At 46.4% G+C, this 22,282-nt stretch overlaps 1 protein-coding gene and 1 long non-coding RNA gene across 5 annotated transcripts in view; one reads left to right on the forward strand and one right to left on the reverse strand.

The window, feature by feature from the left end:
* LOC138582111 (E3 ubiquitin-protein ligase TRIM39-like) overlaps positions 1–22,282 on the reverse strand; it is a 332,112-nt gene that overhangs the window by 108,791 nt on the left and 201,039 nt on the right. The window contains exon 5 of one of the 3 annotated variants that reach the window (XM_069653089.1): positions 11,757–11,984. The exons of 1 other annotated variant lie outside the window; for it this stretch is intronic. In XM_069653089.1, coding sequence (XP_069509190.1) covers positions 11,757–11,984 — 228 coding nt within the window. The remainder of the gene's footprint in view (positions 1–11,756; positions 11,985–22,282) is intronic. One more of the 3 variants, XM_069653090.1, reaches the window with a different exon arrangement.
* LOC138582113 (uncharacterized) overlaps positions 11,931–22,282 on the forward strand; it is a 205,448-nt gene continuing 195,096 nt past the window's right edge. For both annotated transcript variants that reach the window (XR_011304951.1, XR_011304952.1), the window contains exon 1: positions 11,931–12,110. This is a non-coding gene — a long non-coding RNA (uncharacterized lncRNA). The remainder of the gene's footprint in view (positions 12,111–22,282) is intronic.

Below are 22,282 nucleotides of genomic sequence, written 5' to 3' on the forward strand. Positions count from 1 at the left end.
GAGCCAGGGCAGTTCAATAAGGGTTGGAGCGACGCAGTAGAATTGCAGTCCTTTCATGAGTCACCCTGCAGAATATAGGAACCATGGTCATTGGAAGACTTTCCAGGAAGGCATTGCCACCATCCAGGTGGGAGAGGACCAAGACTTCGACAGCAGATCTGAATCCATTTACTGGGATGGAGGGCTTGATATTCCACAGAAGCAGTGTTTTCCTGAATTGTTTAAATGGATTCAGTTTAGTTCAATAGGAAGTATTTGACACCCCTCCTGCCACCTCACCCTCAATAGAGTGCAAATAGATTGCGGACAAAGAGCTCCCCAAATTAACCTAGGTACGTTTATCGACAGCATTTATTTTTCACATGGTCAGGATAGGTGCGCCATTACAGACTGGGTGGAAGTGACTGACAATCTGGCGACACAAATGTTTGGTCCACCTGCACATTCTGCTAAGATATTCATTTTAGGTTTGTTGCTAGAAAAAGCAAACAGGAAAAAAATGTGCAGTTGTTTGTATAGCAACAAACCAAATGCAGAATGGCGCACGGCCCCTAGTTCTGATACCTGGCACAGGGAATATGTTAAATGGGTAATGGTGTAGGAAGCACGATTCACAGAAAATCTAGGAAGGTGACATTGGGGGCAATGTCTGGTCACAGTTTCGCCCCTCCTCTTCCTCACAAGAGCAAGACGATTAGGATGTTATGAGCAAGGTTGGATAGTTGGTCGCTGGAATGACGATCAAGTACTGGATCCAGCTGAGATACCCCCCCAGCAGGGGATGCATAAGAGTGAGTAGGTGTACAATTGAATATTCTGAATAACCCTGCCACCAATTACAGTCGATTAGGACATACAAAAGTTTAGGTGGGGCTGCCACCTTATGTGGAAAAGGGCACTCAAACTCACTCCATTCCCCTTGCCTCCTAGATCATCATAGCAACCGATGTGAAACATGTACTCTATAAATACTATATGGGTCACTTTGCCTCCAAGACTTGGCTTCTGTATCAGAGTTAATCCAATTGTATACCAACACATTAAGAGTAACAGATGCACTTTTTGCAGTTTTACCTTAATCAAATATTGTTGCATAAATATAGAAAAATAAAAACAAAAAAAACAAATCTTGCTTGTGTGAATGCGGGGCTATGTATCCACACACTGGTGCACCAGAGCCAGAAGAGGGTCAAAGGGAATTTGAGGTTGAGAGGAGCAGGATCGAACGACATCCGAGGCTGTGTCCAAAGCCCAGCAGTAGCAGGCAGCAGTTGCACAGCAGGCCCCCCAGGGGGAGGTCAACAGAAGACATGAGGCGTTCAGGCAACCAGCAGTAGCCGTGTTGCTGAAGTGACCCTGGGTGGGTGCACAAGATGCAGATGTTGGGACCCCTGGCAGAGTAGATTGCTGAGGGAGAACATCCTTGAAATGCACCTTGAGGAGTGCAGGCATCCAGCTCTGGAATTTAAAGAAACATTTTTCCTGTGGTGAAAGATGTATAGGCAACTGAGGCGGCACAGGCCTTGTCCATGAGCAAACTGAAGCAGCTGCAAAGAGGGAAACTGTATGAAGAGATCTACCTACTACAGGGCAAGGAGATGGGGTGGATGTGTTAAGGAAATAAGAAAAGTGGCGACAGAACTAGGAGGTGAAAACAACATTCTCCTGGAGGGCATTAATTCCACCATAGGTTAAAGGGGTCTCTTATCTAGGAAGGGGATAGAGGAGCACAGACCATTACCAGAGCCTTCAAAAGGAGCCAGACGTAACTGACCACTCCAAAATATTATAATAATAATAATAATAATAATAATAATAATTCGGCATTTATATAGCGCTACGAACCCTCGGGTATCTGAGCACTGCTTATTATTACCTACGGTGTGTGGTGCTCATTTATCGACCTCGGAAGGATGAAAGGCAGAGTTTGGCTCTGCCGGGATTCGAACCTGCGTCAGCAGGCTCTGCACCAATGTCGAAGCGAGCGCTGTACTCGTTGTACCACTTGACCGCCAATGATGCCCAATTCTGGTTCCGAAGAGAATGCGTGGGGGTGGCAGGTCAGAGGGAGTTTGTAGCGAGAAGGGAAGCGAAAACTATCATGGACCCCTCGTAACATACAGACCAGGGAGTACCGAGGGAAACGAATGAGGATGGAGGGGCAAGGCACATGATTACTGAAAACTATAGGGACAGAATAGTGAAGCAGGGAGGTGAAGTAGGGATTGCCAAAATGAGAAGTCCAAGATATACAGGATTTGACAGGGCACTTGAGCACAGCAGAAAACCATCCTAACGTTTAAGATGTTCATCCGTGTGGTATCTTGAAGGTCACGGAGCTGGAGGACCTGCTCAATCTGGTAGGGCAATATTTTAAGTTAACTCTCTTCCTGCTTTGGCAGGAGCCAGTAGAGAAGCTTTTAAAAGTGGGGTAATTTGGTCTTCAATGCAAGTCATATGATGAATCTTCCTTCCTTGTTCTGTATTAGATGAAGAAGTTACTTTCTTACCTGGTAACGTTCTTTCGATGGGATGTTCCTCCGACGTATTCCACATCTATGACAGTAATCACCACAGCTGTGCTGCTTCTGAAAAAATGTTTTATGTCGATACGCTGTCCCTCGAGCGCTGACATCACTGGATGTTATATGTAGGACGCACGACGCCCGTAGCCTCAGTTGTAGTTTTTTCCCCAGAACGTGTGGCACCCATCTTCTGCCAATATGACTACAGAAAGCCTTGCGGAAACTTAAGCTGCAATCGCATAAGAAATTCTGTAGAGGGGCAGACTGGGAGGGTGCGATGTAGAATAATTCGGAGTAACATCCCATCGAAAGAATATTACCAGGTAAGAAAGTAACTTGTTCTTCGAGGGGATTGTGTCCGCTGACGTATTCCACATCTATGACAGACTCCCAAAGCAGTACCAACGTATGGAGGTGGGAAAAGAATTTAGAATTTTAGAATGCCCAATCAAATTGCAGAATAGAGGACTGCCTTACCAAAGGCCAAATCTTGCCCATGGATAGAATCCAGGGAGTAGTTTTACAAAAGTATGGACAGAGGCCCATGTGGCTGCTTCATAAATATTACGAATGGGAACACCACTCTGCAGAGCAGTGGAGGCAGCCACACCCCTAGTAGAATGAGCCCATAAGCCCACCGGAGGGTCGTTACCTGCCAGACGGTAGCATTCAGAGATTGTCAAGATGATCCAACGGGACAAGGTCTGCTTAGAAACAGCTTGACCCAAACACCTTCCAGCATTATCCTAACAACAGCTGATCGCCCACTCTGACCCGGGACATGCGTGAGATGTAGAACCTTAAAGCTCTCCTAGGATCCAACCTATGGAGCCTCTCCTCTTCCTTACCAGGATGCGGAGGAGGATAGAATGCCGGAAGAACTACCTTCTGGCTCAAATGAAATTCCGACACAACCTTCAGAAGAAAAGGAGGACGAACCCTAAGGACAACCCTGTTCTTATGGAACACTGTGAAAGGTGGCTTGGCTGATAGTGCCTGCAACTCACTCACTCTGCAAGCTGAAGTAACCACAACTAAAAATACAGTCTTAAAGGACAACAGTCTCAATGGACAAGAATGTAAGGGCTCAAACCGGGCACCTGGAAAGGTGACGGAGGAAAAACATTAGTTAGCCCTTTCAGAAACTGAGAAATCAAAGGAATCTTAAAATAAGAACACTCATAAAACGAGCGCTTCAATATGGACAGCACCGCCAGGTAACCCTTAATGGTACCCACTTGCAGGCCCTTGTGGGCTAATGAAATCAAAAAAGACAGAACCGCAGGAATTGAACACTGAAAAGGATCCACATTCAGTACCCTGCACCAGTCGCAGAACTTTCTCCAACGGCAATGGTACAGGGATTTTGTTGCAGGCCTTCTGGCCGAAAGCAACATCTCCATCATGTCTTCAGGGAGGTCCCAATCCTTATACCTCAGCCTTTCAGATGCCAAGCATGAAGGCTGAGAGACTTGAGCTCTGGATGGAGAACCCCGACCCCCCCTCCCATGAGAGCAGGGTGCAGGGTATTGTCAACTATGTAGGTGTCAAATATGTCATATGGTCGGGCACACTTACTCAATTTAACCAATTCTTGAATTTTCTGAAATCAGAACCTATTTGGTATTTAGTTCACCGATAATATTAATGCAACAGAAATCATGTTTCTAGATATCAAAATCTACATAGTTCACAATACCCTGCAGACATGTACGTTTCGCAAAGTAACCGCTGTGAACTCTATCTTGCATGCTAACAGCAGTCATAGAAAAAGTGTGCTCTACCACCTTTCCTCAACATGTAAACTTCATCACCAAATTCTCTAGTGATTCTAAATTTATTTATCATATCTTGAATCAACATTGGAACCTGTTATTACTAGATCCAGACTTGGTACCATATATTCCAGAGAAACAGAGTATCATATTCTCTAAAGCCCCAACTCTTAGAAATCTTTTGAGTCCCTCCTTTTTGGAATCTGGTTCTAATAGACAGGACAACTGGTTATCCAAGAATATCGAACCCAGTGGCTTTCACAAATGTGGCACCTGTAACCTTTTTAAGTTTGCCTTATCACCAACCAAAGTATTCAATTGTCATGGAGACCTTAAAGTCAAATTCATGGATTTCATTAACTGTCGCTCCAAGTACATTATATATGCAATTATATGTCTGTGTAAGAAGGTGTATGTTGGCAGCACCATCCGGGAGCTGAGAATAAGGATCAGAGAACACCTTGCCAATTTGAACAGCCAAGACGCCAAACTACCTTTTGCACAGCATTGGCAAATGGAACACCAAATGGCACATCAATGCGACATCAAATTTGTGGGTCTTAAACACATTAAGCCACACATAAGAGGTGGAGACAGACAATTGAGACTGTCAAGAAGAAGCACGCATGATTTGCAAATTACGATGTGTACAGCTTGGATTAAACCAGGAACATGAATTAAATGTATTTTTATGATCAGGTCTAATTTAGACTTTGTAATTTGTTGAATGGGTTGATGCTGCCACATCCCAACAGGTATATATCTGCCAAGTTTACTAGGTACTGATCCCTCACAGTTTAATTCAAGGCACACGTACAATTCAATATGAGAAACATGCAATCTTGACGTAAGGTTGGATGTTTTCTTATCTTCAGAGCGATACCAACTAAAATGGAGTACCAGGACCTTATCCCAAATTTGAAACCAATACCTATATTCACAGCATCATGACAATAGACCTATCCCCTAGCCACCCTACCTGTCTGAACTTTGGCACACTGCTCTTCCTGCTCTTGCTTGCTAATATCTCTAGATTTACCCACTCGTAAAAGCATACGCAATGTGAAAACTTGAGCTTTCGGTGCACCGTTGCAACAGCTCTGTGGGTACTGATACTCTTGTATTTATTTGAACGCACTACTGTGCGCAAGCGAAAGCACTACATTTAATTGAAACGCCTATTTTATTTTAGTCTCCATTGTACCAAGTGGAAGGCCACATTAACGCTTAATTATACAGTCTTGAAGTACACCATTAATCCCACCTTAAGCTTGAAATGGAGCAGTATTATTACCACCATTGTTCAGTATTTGACTATCGAATCACTTTTCATTGGCCTGCATCACTTTATCAAGAAAACAAGTTGTCACTACGTGCACTGCACTGTTACTACGTGTTAACTTAATTACGGGCTCATTCAGGACACTCTGACAGCCGTGCATAGCGCTTATCGCGGGCCTACGATTATGTCACAAACTACTAGCGGCATTTAAATATCAGCACTATCAATACGTTCAAACGACGCAACGACTTAGTTGAATGTAGCACTGCATTCACGATAGCAGAAAACTGCGGGAAGGCTCTCTGAGGTAGAGTCGACCTGAGTTGCTTGGCAACCTTCCAGTTACAGAGTCACATGACCAGAACTGACTAATTCCCAGGTCGGTTATAGGCCGATGCAGACAACACCCACTTTCCACAAGCCTCCGCTCAGAGACACGACGTAGACGGCAGCAACCTGCGTTCTTTCCAGATCTACTCTAACGAGTCATTAGATAATACTTGACCTTTATATCTAATGTCAATGGAACATGGTCACGCGCGAAAGGCTTCTAACATATACTTTTCTCTTTATCTTGTCCCCCCCCCCTTCGTTCTACTACATTAGTGCATTGTAACTGAAGCTGACTACAAGTCGCCCAATTGAAATACTTGATTCAGAACACTATGTCGTTTGGAAAACACACTTACCGCGAGCAATACCATAGGAATGGCGGGTAAGACCCCCAAACACTTTTATTTTATTTATTTTGTCACGTGCATAAAAATTGTGAGTTATCCGTATACCAGTGCCTGACTGGATAAAACAATAGAACTATTTTCTATTTCAGGCCCAATTACATTCCATGAAAATATACCTCCAATTTTCATAAAAACGAGCAGCTGCATGAACACAGTCTAAAACCTTCATATTGAAACATCAGTTACTTTCCACTAATTAACCTTTTTGGGATGTGAATATGCTCACCATTTGTGATATGATATAATAAACCCACAGAATACGGTGAGCATTCAACTCGTTATCTGTCCTCCTCATCCCCCACCCTTTTTCTCTTCCTTCCTCTATGTTGTTTGTTTGTACCTTACATTGAAATGGTGGTAAATCACATTTGATTGAAACAAACCTAATTGATGTTTGGACCATGGACTGTTTACCATTGTTTACATTGTCAGCTAAACTGGTTTCATTTCAGTTATATTTGTTTACGCCCTGAAGACGGCCCAGATAGGGTTGAAACACGTGTTGGTGTGGCGTTTTTTTGTTTATGGAACATTAAAAATTACCTATCAAAAGCATATACTTGTTAATTTGGATTAATCTATAGGTTGGAATTTTGTGAACCTCTCATATGCACAGTGGATTTTTTAACCAGTCTCAGGCATCAGTTGGAAGCGCAGATAGGGAGGTGTTTCTTGACTTATTATCACTTTTTTTGAAGGGTTTCCTGAGAAATTACCCTTCTGTCCTTACTACTGACGCATACCTCTCACATAACTGTGTACACACTTGCTACTAATACACTAGGAATCCTAGATATTATTGTTTTTGTGCGCATCTCCAAGAATAGGATATTTTCACAGAGATTTGTTTCTAGTATCGAAAAGAACCTCCCCTCCATTGCTGTCCCCTAGGACGAAAAGGCAGAGGTTGACATACTGCAGTGCTCAACGACTTTGCTGCAGTTTTGGAGGTCTGCAACCTCTCAAGGCTCTCGTCAGCCTTGCTGCCAAAAAGATGGACACCATCAAAGGGCATGTTGAGAAGCCGGGACTGTACATCAGGAGCAAATCCCGACTTCCACAACCACGCAAACCTGCGCATCACGGTGCTTGCCGCCATGGACAGGCTGACACGGTCTGCCACGTCCAGCCCGACTAAACGGATTCAGACATGGCATCCTTCCATCCTGAACGAGGGAAAGAAAACCATCCCGTTCCTCCCCTTTGGGAATATGTTGAGCCGCCAAAGATACACAGTTCCACAGAGTGTGAGTGAATCTTGCCAAGGCACAAACAGAGTTGGCTGCCTTTAAAGCCATACCCCCAGATGAAAACACTTTCTTCGCCCAACCATCAAAGCACTTGTCGTCCCTATCCGGAGGGATGGTAGGGTACGCAGCCTGCTTTGGTGGGGCCATAGCCGCCTGCACCAACAAACTCTCTGGAGTGGGGTGCGTAGACAAGTAGCAGGGGTCGCCACTGGCTGGACGGTATTTTTTTCAGTAGCGACTTATTCGCTGCCGGGAGACTCTCCGGAGCAGTCCAAGCCACTGCCACCCATCTTTGTAAGGCCATATGAAATGGCAGCACCGGGTCAGTGGGTGGACCTTTGTCCAAAATATCTGTCAGGTCATCCTGCAGAAAATCCACAGGTGGAGCAGACCACCCCAAGTACTCCGTCATCCTCGACATGAGACGCCTGTACGACTACTCAGCGTGTGTACCAGGCTCAGGCATGCCACACTCAACCTGCGGAGAGGTGTCCAGACCACTGGCGTCATGTAAAGATTGACGCAGGTCTTCCATCTGGCTATGACCCGATAACAGGTCATCAGGAACCGCAGGTGGAACAAACCCCTTCACATCGGACCCTTCATCCACCTCTGAGATGTAATCCAAAAGCTGGAATAAATCCCTGGATGAGGGTACAGAAAAAGGCTCAAACACAGGCCTCACTGATTTACTCAGGGCCTGCCTCTGAGTTTCCACCGGCCTCCGGGGCACCTCCGACAGCCTCCTCAAAAGGCGTGGACAGAATCGGCATCGAGTGAGGCGCCGACTTCCTCAGAGGTGGATCATCGAGAGAGTCCCTCGACGGACATGGCGCCGCCGGCGTCAATGCCTTCTTAGAAGGCCTCACAGGCTCCAACGGTCTCGAGGGCCTCGAGGACCGGGACCTGGACCTGGTACAGCTATGGCGATCCGATCGGGACCTCGACCGCTCCAGATGATCGCGCCGACCACCCGAGCCCGAAGGCGTGCGAGCGGTGGCCCTAGCGCGTTCCTTGCCCGCTTCTCTCAAAGGCACAGACGGAATGGTGCCCTGCGATTCAAAAATCGCCATCATCTCCTTGCGAAATGCGTCCCACTCCGCCGGTGATGAATGCTTGTTTGGATAAGCCACCCGCCGTCTGGCAGAGTCCGCGGATGAGGACAGCGAAGGCGACCGGTGACGGCGCTTCCGAGAGTGCCTAGAAGAGGCAGAGGAATGGCAGGACCCACTCCGAGAACGAGACCCCCTGGACTTACGCCGACGCGGAGAGTCGCCCCTCAAATCGTCGGTCGAAAGCCCAGCGGATTTCGACTTATGGGGCTTGGAAACCCTACCTACAGACAACTTCTTCCGCAAGGCCTTCAACGTCAAGGACTGGCATTCATCGCAGTCATCGGTGGCGTGGCTCTCGCAGAGACACCAAAGGCAGACGTCGTGCGGGTCCGTCAGGGACATCTTGGAACCGCAGTCCCGACACTTCTTGAAGCCCAATTGCGGGGTAGAAGACGAAGACATATTTTCACAATAACCAAGTTAGAAGAACCGATTCAACAGGAGAAGAACCGAGGTGCGCTGAGATTCCGAAGCGAACACGTTGGCGGAAAAAACAGAACTGAGGCTACAAGCATCGTGCGTCCTACATATAACATCCGGGGATGTCGGCGCTCGACGGAGGCCCTGAGGGACCGCGCATTGACACAGACATTTTTTTCCGAAGCAGCACAGCTGTGCCGATTACTGTTATAGATGTGGAATACGTCAGAGGACACAATCCCCTCATATAATCAGTTTCTTAGGGAAGCCAGTAGGACCAGGTCTCATCCCTTCCACTTTGAGAGACATTCAGATACGCAATGATTCCTTTAAGTGTTTGTCTTTTTTGGAGGTTGAGTGTGTGCAGATAAGCACAAATAAGGACAAGGTTCGCTGCTGAAATGACAAATGCATTTGGAGTGGAGGCCAGTTGTGTTATGCCAAGTGTACCACAGCTGAGCAGTGATAGAGCACCCAAAGTGGATAATCTGTCTGCCCGCCTTCATCCAAAGACCATGGCCTATCGCCCAATAAAAAATAAGGAAGCAACAGAACGCGATAGTAATGGGAGTGAAGGGGGATCCTTCCAATATAAAGCCCACCCGAGTGTCATCTATATAGGTTTGAAAAGCTAGGGAGAACTGTATGCATTAATCAGCCATGGAGATATCTGGCCGTTTAGGTACTGATATTTAGGAACAAAGGTCTTTGACAGAAGAGGCCGCAATTTAGATACTAGTCAAGTAATTAGATCTACTTAATGGCACAACTCAGCTGCCCAGGGGGTTTCAAGACAGAGTACCATGGTTCACAGCAGGTAGTGACCTAGCCAGAGAATAGTAGGGGTGTGCATGGGATTGCAGAAATTCCTTATAAAAAGAATTGTCCAATTCAGGCCTCTGCAGGGTATGGAGTATGAGTGTAGGTTGTGGAGCAGACTTAAGCATTTGCCTGTTCCAGTAGTTGCAGGAATTCAATTGGCGCAATGATCTTGGCATTAAATTGAGTGTTGATGGAGCAATAATGGGCCAGTATCTCAGGGTCATCCGGGTTTAGTTCAGGAGCGAGTAAATACATGGCATCGTCAAGGGGCGAGGCAAACTCCCATCCAAGGAGATGTTGATCAGAGTCGCAAGGGAGGTCATCTCAGTGTAGTTGTAGTATAGAGTAATGTTTCTTCAGATAACATCCATTTTCCTAATTTGTAATAATGTTCATAGAGGTGAACTGTTTGAAAGTTGACATTGGTTTAGATTTTTGCAGAAGGCATGACGCAGAGGTGGAGGATCTGATCTGCGAAGTGACATTTGAAGGCATCTTGATCTTTACAAGGAAGAACAACGTCAGACTGTCTGCCAATTCATGTGAACCAATGCCCCTGGTGTTAGATCCGCCCCTTGCGGTGCATCTTGCGGGGTGCCCCTAGCATCAACTCCAAGATGGGGCAAGAGCATTGCTGCCAGAATAAGTGTGCGTTCTCGGGTCCCTTCTAAAGCCAGTGGTCCCTGGTAAGCAATCACTGGCCATGGTTTCAAAGAGTTGTTGCTTCCCTTCCAATTTATATTTGCTGCACTGGCCTCCAGATAAGGGTAGGCACCAAAACATTTCCTATTGCTGTTGGAGTCTGTTGTGTCTCCATGGAAACAATGAAAGCACAAGCACAGACCGAAGCGGTGGTCTGGCCTAAGGAGTGAGAGGGTTTGCTACTGAAGTGCTCCTCACAACTGCTACAAAATCAAATAACCACATTAACACAGCATGGGTAGATGAAGGAGAAGACCATTTATGTCAAAGGCTGGAGTCATGTCATGGCATGGCCCTGTGTACAATAGAGCTTAGTAGGCAGTTATGTGCATTAACTACATACCCCATATGCTGGGGTAGGTGCTCCATTCTGCAGCTCCATCCCTAATATTACCCTATGTACAAACAAATATTCCTTTGCAGGTTGGGACTGAACCTGCCACAGTTTTGCAGCAATATACCCATAAAATCTTCCTAGGTACTGCGTGCACACCAAATGAGTCTGAAAAACCCTTAAATTGTTAAACAAATGACGCTATGAATCAATTTAAAAAATATTAAATAACGTAAGCTCTTTCAAAACAGTCATGGTTCAATAATTTAGTGCAAATAAACATAAAAAGCAAGGAGAACAGATGCAATTAGCCTAGCCAATATATTTCGGACTGAGTCCATCATCAGGGCCTCAAACGGTTATCGCTCAATGTGGGTCTGAACCATTCATTTACATGACCACACAATTTGGAGACACTCTTAAGCCTACTAGGGTGGTCCTTAGTGTGTAGCAGGCAGTTCAAGGATTGTAGAACTGCCAGGGAGTATCCAAATGAGTGCAGGAACCTGCACCGGGGTGTGTGATATCTTTTTATGTTTATGTTCATGTGCACCTCAGGAGTCTACATGGAACGGTGTTCAGCAAAACAGCGTTTGCCTGAGCGCAGTTCTGTCTTGTTCCAGCCCAATTCCTTCCCCGACGTTAATAGTATCTTGAATGAAAGACAACTGGGAATCCATGCCTGCATAGCTGTAAATTCACAAGTAGGCAATCGCATGCATTTAAACCTGCACACATACAAATTACATATGATCACGATCTGGTTTCTGTTAATCACACAGTAATCTTACCTTCAGGAGTTCCACAGCTGGTTCCTTACACTTTTCCTCCAACTCATTTATCTGTGCAGTGAGAGTGTCAATCTGAATAGTCAGTTCAGCATTATTTGCATTTTCTGCCCTTGTTATTTTCCTCTCCGTTTTGGATTTCTGGTGTAAGATAGTCTCTTTTTCTTGCAGGAGCTCCCGAAGTCTCTCAACCACAGCTGCAATTTCCTGCTTTTCAGTGTCCAACTGTTTCTAACAGCAACAAACAAATGTTGGTGAGATACTGTGAAGGTTACCACAACAGTCAGCATGCCCAAAGGGAAGAACAAACCGGAGTAAGCTGCTGTAGCTTGTCTCAGTCACCGCCTAGCTTCAAAGGTTGGTGGCATCTTATCTTCCGGTCCTCCCTTCCCATTTAAAGCTACGGTGGAATATGGGGGATATTTGGGGACAGGTAACTTGCCTTGCTCAGACCCTTCCTTTCGCCTAAACTTGTGCAAAAAGGACAGGTGTGAAAGGTGGGAGGTGCCACTGATTTTGAAACTAAGCACTGACAGAGGTGGGGCACAATGTTCCACAGCATATGAAAAGGTACTTATTTCGAATTCGTCTGAACAAAGCAAAACCAATTATGCCAGGAAAGTCGGCTTGAGTGAGAGCGAAGAAAAAGACAAAAACCGCCAGTTGTGAAACTGGCCCTTTAAAAAAGTTCCAACAGATGAAAGATGCCACTTCAATCCAAACATGGTGAAACTGGTGTTAAGAATTACATTTTCGAATGGATTGTGCCCTCCCACGTATTACTTATCTTTGATATTCCCATATCCAGCTTGTTGCTTTGAAAAAATGTTTTCACTAGAGGGCGCTGCGCGTCAATAGCTGTCGAGTCCCTCGGAGCCTTACGTCCCTCGGAGCCCTCGGTCTCAACGTCATCACAGGTATAAATAGTCGTGCGCAGCATCCGTTGCTCAGTTCCGTCTTTCCGGCTTCAAAAAATGCTGAGATTGTGGGGCAAAGATGTCCTTGACAGATCCCCACAGGGTCTGTCTAAGGTGCCTCGGGGCAGAGGATCTATGTTCGGAGTGCGAAGAGTGCTCATTGATGACGGCAAAAGCCTTGAGGGAGCGCAGAGGGAAGTTGGAGAGAGGTAAGCCTAATAAATCCATTACCTGACCAAATTCACCTCAGACGAGTCAAGACAGGCGTCTCCTAGACGTAAAAAACACTCCCGTTCTAGATCTCGGAGTGGATCGCATCACTCATCCGCTTCGAGGCACAATAAAAAAAAAGGTGTCATAGATCGCCTTCGACCTCCTCCTCCGGTTCACCAGAGAGTTACATGTCCTACCAATAACAGCTCCCCGGCTCAGTGGGAGGAATTCCGCAAACATTTTTTAAAGGTGTTCGAGAACGCGGCCTTGCCCTCCTCTGAGACACATAGAGGCGATACCCTAGGTGTAAAACCTGATAAACACAAAAGCTGCGATTCGTCGACCTCGGCAAAGCATACTCCTCCAGAGCGCGAGAAACCCTTGAGTAGAGAAAAAGCCTCTACGACGCACAAAACGTCGTCATTGTCGAAGCCGAGAACTGCGTCAGACGCCTCGCACATCAACCCCATCAAAGCCAGTCAGTTAAGTACCCTTGACGACTCCTTCAAAGATGTTGAAAGCCACAGTCAATTCTATCGACAACCTTGAGACCAATTTTGATTCCATTGACGACCTCAAGGCCAATCTCAATTCTATCGAGGCCAATGACTTCTACATCGACAGTTACAAGTATATCTCCACCTGCAGTGACTGCTATTGCTCCCTCTTCACTAGAAAAAGGTTATACACCTCTGCCACGCTCAGATTACTTTAAAGCCTTATCCTCAATTTATGAGGAGACCGAGAATTCTGTTCTGATGCGGAAACATCCGTCGGTCTAGAGTGTATGAGGCCTCCCATACGAGAAGAACTGATCCCAGAAGGTGTCAGATTGAAAGACCAGCAAGACACTTTCCAGGAAGCAAGTGGAATTGATATCCCCCCCCACCTCCCCCAAGAGGTAGATTATAGTAAACCTGAACCAGGCGAGTAATTACAGAAAGTAATTACAGGTCACTTATGAACAGGGTGATGGAATACATGGGGTGGTCTATGCCCACCCCTACATATGAACAAGATGACCTCACAGACACCTTGATAAGGTACCACAAGAAGATCCTATCGTACCCTTTCACAAAGCCTTACAACAACAAAAAAGGTGTCTACAAACTGGGAAATGCCAGAGACTATCCCTGCAGTGCAACACTCACCTGATATCCACAGGGACGCCACTCAGTCTGGTTGGACCACTTCCGACGTCAAACCCTCTCCCTTGGACTCTTGTTCAGCCGAGGACCGGGTCTGAAAACACAGGAAGTTGGGTTTATCTTATGGTCTCTTCCTGCCTGGAGCCCATCTCCCTTGTGGACCCAACCCCCCCTAGTGCTCGCCACACCTTGCTTTATTGTATGGTGCGCTTTCTGTCCTGCTTCTCTTTGCAGGGGTGTGTTGTTGGATGGGCGCGTCGCAACCTAGTTGCCTCACTGGTGCGGGCCCTCCGAGTCCAGACCTGCTGCGACTTCAGTTTGTCCAGGTAAGACTGCTGGTTTGGCAGTTTGGTCCTTTACTTGCAATTTCCCTTATTAATGTCTCTCCTTCTTCCTTAGGTGCAAGAAGAGTTCTAGTGGTGCCGTGCTGCTTGGGGCTGCGCACGAGATGGCACGGCATTATGTGCCTTTTCTTATGCTGACCTGTTTGTTCCCTCTTCCTTGCAGGCCGCTGCGATGACCCCGAAAGGATGCTGTTGAGAAGATGAAGCGCTGTGAGTAAAGCGTAGCCTGCGCCGCCTTCTTGATCTTTTGTGTGCTAATCAGTGTTTCTTCTCTCTTGCAGGTCATTCTTATGGCCCGAAGTGGACGTGGGCCCGAAGGCCATTTAAACCCAGGTAAGCGTGCAATATTTTGACTATTTCCAGTATTGGAGAATAAATGCTTAGTAATGCTGTTTTTTCGTTCTCTTTCTTCCCAGGTTGCGGCTTCAAGATCGCGGGAATGTCGCCGAGATGGAAGATTCTCAGGACCCAGGAGCGGAGGACAGGAGCAGGATTCACTCACAGAGTGTAGACTAACAGTGTTCTTGTTCTTGCAGGTAACCGGCTCCAAAATGCTGGTGAAGATCCGAGCTGAACGTGGTGAGCTTCACGCTACCAAGTGCAGAGTAACGCAAAATGTGTTTCTCAGGCTGGGCGGGGCTTATATAGCCCCCAGGTATCCCAAGTACCCCTAGGTCTGACCACACCTAAAAGACGAGACCGCATAGCTTGGTTCTAGGACTGAGCTATTCAGGGGCATCCATGTTGTGCCCAAGGCTATTGCCAAGCCGAGTTGTCAAGTTCTTTTGCTTCACACATGAGCCTGGCGCCAAAAGCACCAGGACTGGCTCCAAGAGAGCCTTGGGCGAGATGGTGAGGCCTTTAAGGCCAGGATGGAAGTTTGTGGCACAGCCCAAATGGCTTGCCTATTAGGGGCCAGGGGCAGGGGTCATGACAGCAGTCAGCAAAAAAATGCCAGCAAAATATAGGGCATAAACTGCAGATCCCCCTATACTTGTTAAAAACACCCAGCCCCAGAAAGCTTTGTTGTTCAAGCTGCAACTTTGTCAGGTAAACAGACTGCATTCACTACAATCACGCAGGACCGTGATAAAAGGTTTGATGCCATGGCTAAGAAAGTATTCTCGGTAATGCCAAATGCAAGCTGGCAAGATTTAACCACACCCTTGGGGAGTGTGCTTCAATGGCGGCTGACCATCTCCCTGAAGGGGAGGAAAGGGACTGTTTCTTGAACATTATCAAGGACGGGAAGGACGCTATGTGCGAGTCCCTCCAAACCGCTCTGAACTCCGTTGACAGCATCAGAAGAGCCATGGCAGCTAGTACCACAATCTGCAGATTTGCATGGTTGCGGAAGTCAGACTTTGCTCCTGATGTACAGTCCAGACTTCTGAATATGCCCTTTGACAGCACCCATCTATTTGGTAAAAAAGCGGATGACAGTTTGTAAACTTCCAAGGCCACAGCCAAATCCCTTGGAGCTGCAATAAGAAACTCCAAAGCGCCCCACAGGTGCGCCCTGGAGGGGCTGGTCCTTTCGCTACTATTCTGAATTCGGAAAAAGGCAGAAGACAGCCAGCTCAAAGAGGCCAGAGACGATTTACCTGTGGGGGCAAAGGTACTAAAGCCACAGCAGCAGGGGCTACCTTACCCTCAGCCTCTGCGTCAGCCGCCTTAAAACCTCTGAGGTCTTGTATCACAAGACAGCAGTAGGATGCAGGTTAACTAAACATCTGACAGAATGTCAGGCTATTACTTCAGATGCCTGGGCACTGGAGACAATTGCTCAGGGTTACTGCCTGACTTTTCTACGCACACCTCAGAGTCATCCACCGGGGAACAACTCTTTGAAGTTTCCAGACCTGCTCCTTATGCAGGAGATTCTAGACCTGCTAGAGAAAGGTGCCATAGAACCGGTACCTGTAGCAGAAAGGAACAAGGGTTGGTACTCCCCTTACTTTCGCGTTCTGAACAAGGATGGAGTAATGAGACCAATCCTAGACTTATGACAATTGAACCAATTCCTGAGGAAGGACTAGTTCAAGATGGTTACTCTTTCTCAGATCCTTTAGCCCCTCCAACTTCAGGGTTGGTTGGTATCTCTGGACCTTCAGGATGCTTACTTTCATGTGTTCATCCATCAAAGGCACAGAAAGTACCGGAGGTTCAGCATTGGCAACTCTCACTATCAGTTTTGGGTTCTGCCATTTCTGCTAACCTCCGCCCGAGGGTTTTCACCAAGATAATGCTGGTTGTGGCAGAAAGTCTCAGGAGAGGGGGGATCAATTTCTACCGCTACTTGGACGATTGATTGATCAGAGCGAGTTCCCCGCAACAAGCTCAGGATCATCTAGACCATGTTTGCCCCTCCCTCCACAAGCTGGGCTTCTTCCTCAATTTCAAGACGTCCCATATAATACCATCTCAAAAACTCTAGTTTATTGGAGCAGTCCTGGACACATCCCTGGGGAAAGCCTCACCACCAAAAGGTGAGGACTGGACATTCTACAGATGTTGAGGAAATTTCAAAATGCACAATATCTTCCCGCCTTAGATTTTCTGAGGTTGCTCGGCCCAATGGCATCCTGCATTTTTCTGGTGCCACAGTCTCGCCTGAGAATGAGATCTCTTCAGTGGACTCTCAGGACCCAGTGGACACAGTTCTCAGGAAGGATGATCTTTTACAAATCCCAAACAGAATCTCACTGGACCTTCAGTGGTGGGTATGTAGGGAAAATATCTTGAAAGGAGAACCTTTTTGGCAACCATGGCCGGAGATAACAGTAGTGACAGACACCTCATTCACGAGGTGGGGAGCCCACACCAACGACTTGACCACCAGAGGTCGTTGGTCTCCATCGGAGTCCAAACTACATGTCAACCTTTTAGAGCAGTGGGCAATCAGACTAGCGCTGAAGGCCTTTCTTCCCTGTACGAGGAAAGAATGTCCTGATAATGACGGACAACACAGTAGCCATGTACTACCTCAACTAAAGAGGTGTAGGGTCACTACCACTGTGCAGAGAAGTGATGCAGCTCTGGTTGTGGGCAATACAAGAAGGAATCTCTCTGCCGGCAGTTCACCTAGCCGGAGAGAAAAACACTGCAGCGGACGCTCTGAGAAGGCAGAGCACAGTCTCCCACGAGTGGGAACTAGATCAGGAAATCCTTCAAGAGATCTTTGCCCTTTGGGGAATCCCTCAAGTGGATCTGTTTGCCACGAACATCAAGAAGAAGTGCAAGCTCCAGGGAATTTCCCCCCGAGAGGAGCTCTAGGGGATGCGTTTGCGGTGAACTGGGAATATCCACTCCTCTACGCATGTCCTCCAGTCCCAGTCATTCCTCATGTAATAAGGAGGTTCAGGAGACCCATGATCCTAATTGGGCTAGGAAAACATGGTACCCAGAACTTCTAGACATGTCCATCTGCCCTCCGATTAGTCTTCCACAAAGAGAGGATCTTCTTTCGCGAGAGTAAGGTCAGGTACTCCATCCAGATATCAGGACTCTCAGCCTTCACGCATGGTTTTGCAAAGGCTGAGGTACAAGGATTGCGACCTCCCGGACGACGTAATGGAGTTGTTGCTTTCAGCCAGAAGGACAGCAACCAAATCACTATACCGCTGCTGTTGGAATAAGTTCTGCAGCTGGTGTAGAGGTAAGAATGTTGACCCTTTTTTATGTAATACACTGATATTATCTTTCCTTTTACACCTAGCAAATCTAGGGCTACAAGTCGGCACATTTTAGCGTTACCTTGCAGCGCTCTCAATCTTCAAGCGCACGGCTGAGGAACCTTCAATTTAAAATGCCCTTAGTAATTAAATTCTTGAAAGGGTTGACTAATGTTTACCCTCCAACTCAAGTTCCTCTGTGGGACCTAAATTTAGTCTTAACATTTTTAATTGGTACTCCCGTCGAACCCCTCTATTCGTGCCCATTGAGATTTCTTACTCTCCAAAACTGTCTTTTTGGTAGCAATAACCTCGGCCAGAAGGTTGAGCGAGCTACAAGCTTTATCCTGTAAACCTGCACACACTACCTTTTACAAAGATAAAGTTGTTCTACAAGTGAAGCCTAATGTCCTCCCAAAGGTGGTTTCGGAGTTTCAGATCACCCAAAACATAACTGCCTTCCTTTTACCCTCCTTCACATCCGGGAAAAGAGGAAGAGAGGCTGCAAGACTTGACCCAAAGCGTGCTTGGAGTTTCTAGATTAGCAGACTTTCAAGACTAAGACAATCTGACCAATTGTTTGTGGGATACACAGGTCATAAGATGGGCCTAGCCATCACCAAGCAAACCATTTCAAGATGGATTATTCTGACAATTCTAGAATGCTATAAATTGGCAGGTAAAGACCCTCCACAACATCTGAGGGCTCATTCAACCAGGGGTATCGCAGCTTCGTCAGCTCTCCAGAGGGGAGTTCCAGTAAAAAACATTTGTGCAGCTGCCACATGGTTGTCTGCACACACCTTTACAAGAGTCCATAGTTTGGATGCCTCCACTAGCCAAGAGACTAAATTTGGGAAGGTAGTATTGTATTCGGTGCACAATTAAAAAATACCAATTTTACTCCCTCCTTCTGTACACATTACTGCTTTGGGAGTCTATCAAAGATAAGGAATACGTCGGAGGGCGCAATCCATTCGAAGAACAAGTTACTTACCAACTGTAACGTTCTTTCGACTGGATGTTCCTCCCCTGTATTCCTCATCGACCCTCCCATCCTTCCCCGCAGTAAAACTTCCCTGGAAGTTGCAGTCTGCGCTCCCTCAAGGGTTGTAACCATCTCATCCTGGACAATGCCTAACACTTCAAAGCAGACCTGAGCAACGGACGCTGCGCGCTACTATCTATGCCCGTGATGACGTTGAGACGGAAGACTCAGAGGGACATCGACTCAACAGCCATTGACGCGGAGCGCCCTCTAGAGAAAAAAACTTTCCGAACCAGCAAACTGGATGTGGGAATATCAAAGATAAGGAATACGTGGGAGGAACATCCAGTTGAAATAACGTTACAGTTGGTAAGTAACTTGGAGATGAATGGAAAAATAGCTGTGTTACATAAACCAACAAGATATAACATCAGAAGCAAATGGAAATGCCTGTATATATGTATGGGCAAGAAAATGGAGTGTTTTGTCTTAAAAACTCTGACATTTCACATTTGTGGCAGACGTAGAGCATGCAGAAGCAGGTTCCAAGAGGGAGATTAAATAGAATTACAGCAAAGTTCAGTAGCATAAGGGATAGTGACAAAATATGGTTCTATGCGAAAATATCATGTGAAAGTGTAGTCCGCAACGATTTTCAAAACGTGGTCATTCTATGCAAGCCAGTGATGAGGTCACCAACAAATGTTACATGGCTGTGAGCTGAACAATGACCCAAACCCCCTAAAAAAGCCTGGCAATCCCCAGCCCTAAACACTCACCCTATACTTACACTAACTGCAACCCTTATTTTACCCATAAACCTTAAGCTTTCTACAACACCTCACCACTCCAAAGTATCATATTTGAATGTGATGGAATGCACCAAACCAAATAACTAAATCGAAAATTAACAGTGACCATAGCTCAAACTCTCATTAGCTCAACCAAAATCCTTGCTCTAATGTTAACCATAGCCTTACTTTAACCCAAACTCTACCCTAAACCCCGAGGTTTATCCCAACCCCACCCCAATATCACCAGCCCTCACCTATCCCTTTCTTTACCTCTAGCCCAAACCCTTACTCTGTAATCCTTGGCCTTACCATAATCCAACCCCGACACTGTCCTCCAAACAGGCCCAAACACCATAACGTCAACAGCTCTCTCTCCACAACCACTCTAACCCTTAGCCCAATCCCAAACACAATCATTACGCTATCCTTACTACACTCCCTTGCCCATGGTTAAAACAGGCAATCACAAGCATTCTACACGCTCCTTAACACATACCCTAACTGCATTGCGTTTGAAGCTACTTTTCATCTGCATTTTTGACTACATTTTCTTGGAGACTTGCACTGCAAAGGTATTTTCACCACAATGTTTTCACGGACTACATTTTAATTGGTAACATCCTCAATAGACAGCCAAAACAGAATGTGTATGCCAATATGCTATATTGGAAAAGAAAACGGGATGTACTGAAAAATAATGAGACCTCTAACATATAGCTCTGGCAGAGATCCTCCCAAAGTACAGAGACAGGTATTAAGAGGGACATGAACTGCATTTACTGCTGCTTCCCATCAAATGACTGGGGAAAATAACTGAATAGAATAACCATAGATTATAATTGTAATGAAAATAAAGTGACTTGCATACAAAACCCTGAGCATTGTACATTTCTGGCTATTCCAAGGGCTTGCAGATTAAAGCACACAGTAGGGACAGACACCTTGTATCAGTGCCTGTAGCCTACCCCCAGTAGAAGGAACCAAGTGGACATGTTCAGCCAACCAATGATGTAGCCCAAACAAATTTGGTACTCTTCGCCATGATCACAGAGCTCTGCCCTTGTTAGGGACAGGCACCTTGATCCAATGCCTGGAATCTCAGACCTCCTGCAGCTCAAGCTTAGACCTGGGAGAACAGTTGGCCAGTCTTTGGGCACCATTTTAGACTTCCCATACAAATCCAGGAGTCATGACCGGCTTTCTATAGACCGGGTAGCCTAGATGATGAGTGGTACCAACTACCATGGATCCAAACCAGTTCGATACATTCCTAGGAAGACATTTAAAATTAGACTTTCGGGGCAGCCCTGCAATTTGGTCATCGCATTCGTCACAATTTTAAAGCTTGGGGATGAGGGTCTGATTTGCATTACTCCTAGTTTCATGCCTCAGATTGTCCGCCAACCTTTTAGCCTGGGCCCATTACATGGACTGGCGCGGACACTCCCCCACCCACGGAGGTCCCCTGTGATTCTTCTGTTGCTCTGAGCTAGTAAGAGTCAAAACGCTGTTCCAAAGTGGAGGTTTGAACTCCTCAAAGGGCATGTAGAATCTGCCCTGGTGATTCACCGCCATCTTGCATTGGTAGCTAGAGCACTTGTCCTGGGACTTTATTCCAAAGGCCCTTGCCGGCTTCCTGACTAACATATCTAGGAGATGAGCTGGATGGTCTTTGGGTAAATTGCCTAATCCCAGCAACACCAGGAACACAAGAGACACCAACCACTGATGGAACAGGTGAATAGGTAACAAGAAGGTGTGACATAACTTCTGCACTCCTAGGGCATCCAGCCAGGGATATCCCAGCGAAGGGTGGAACAGCGACACGTGAAGACCAGTCTCATTGCCCTTGACCCTTTGCATTCCTCCCTGCTGCACCCGTGAGTAACCCTAGCTTGCAAATTCGGGTGCCGTTTCTCCACTCTGTGGTACGCACCTACTCCTGCTCGTGCTCGTCGTCCTACTCTCCAAGCCCTATGATAAAACACACATCTCTTAACTCCCACTACTCCCTCCATCTTGCACCTCCTACAACAAACAAAGCCAACAAGCTAATCATACCTCCAATTACACCCATCCACTTCGCCTCTCTTCCTCCGAGACTCAACTTCTCTTCTCTTATTGCGTCAACTGAACATTCCACTCTGGAATGCTCAGAGTGTATGCAACAAAACTTATTTTCATCACAGACTATTTTCACTTCAGCTCTCCTACCGTAAACCTCCTTGCTATTGCTGAAACCTGGTTTTCTCCATTTGACTCTGGCGGCTCTACAAGAATTTAAACTATCTTTCAATCACTCATCGGAATGACCTCACTAATCTCCAATGCCACGTAGTAGTTTACCACTTTTGAATTCACTGTGGCTACTATTGCTCAACCACACTTTGTTCATAATCTCCATCTATCACACTCCTTGTCTCACTGGGCCATTCTTTGATGAACTTTGAC

The sequence above is a fragment of the Ambystoma mexicanum genome, chromosome 3q (assembly GCF_040938575.1).
Source record: "Ambystoma mexicanum isolate Mex_15411 chromosome 3q, UKY_AmexF1_1, whole genome shotgun sequence".
Lineage (NCBI taxonomy): Eukaryota > Metazoa > Chordata > Amphibia > Caudata > Ambystomatidae > Ambystoma > Ambystoma mexicanum.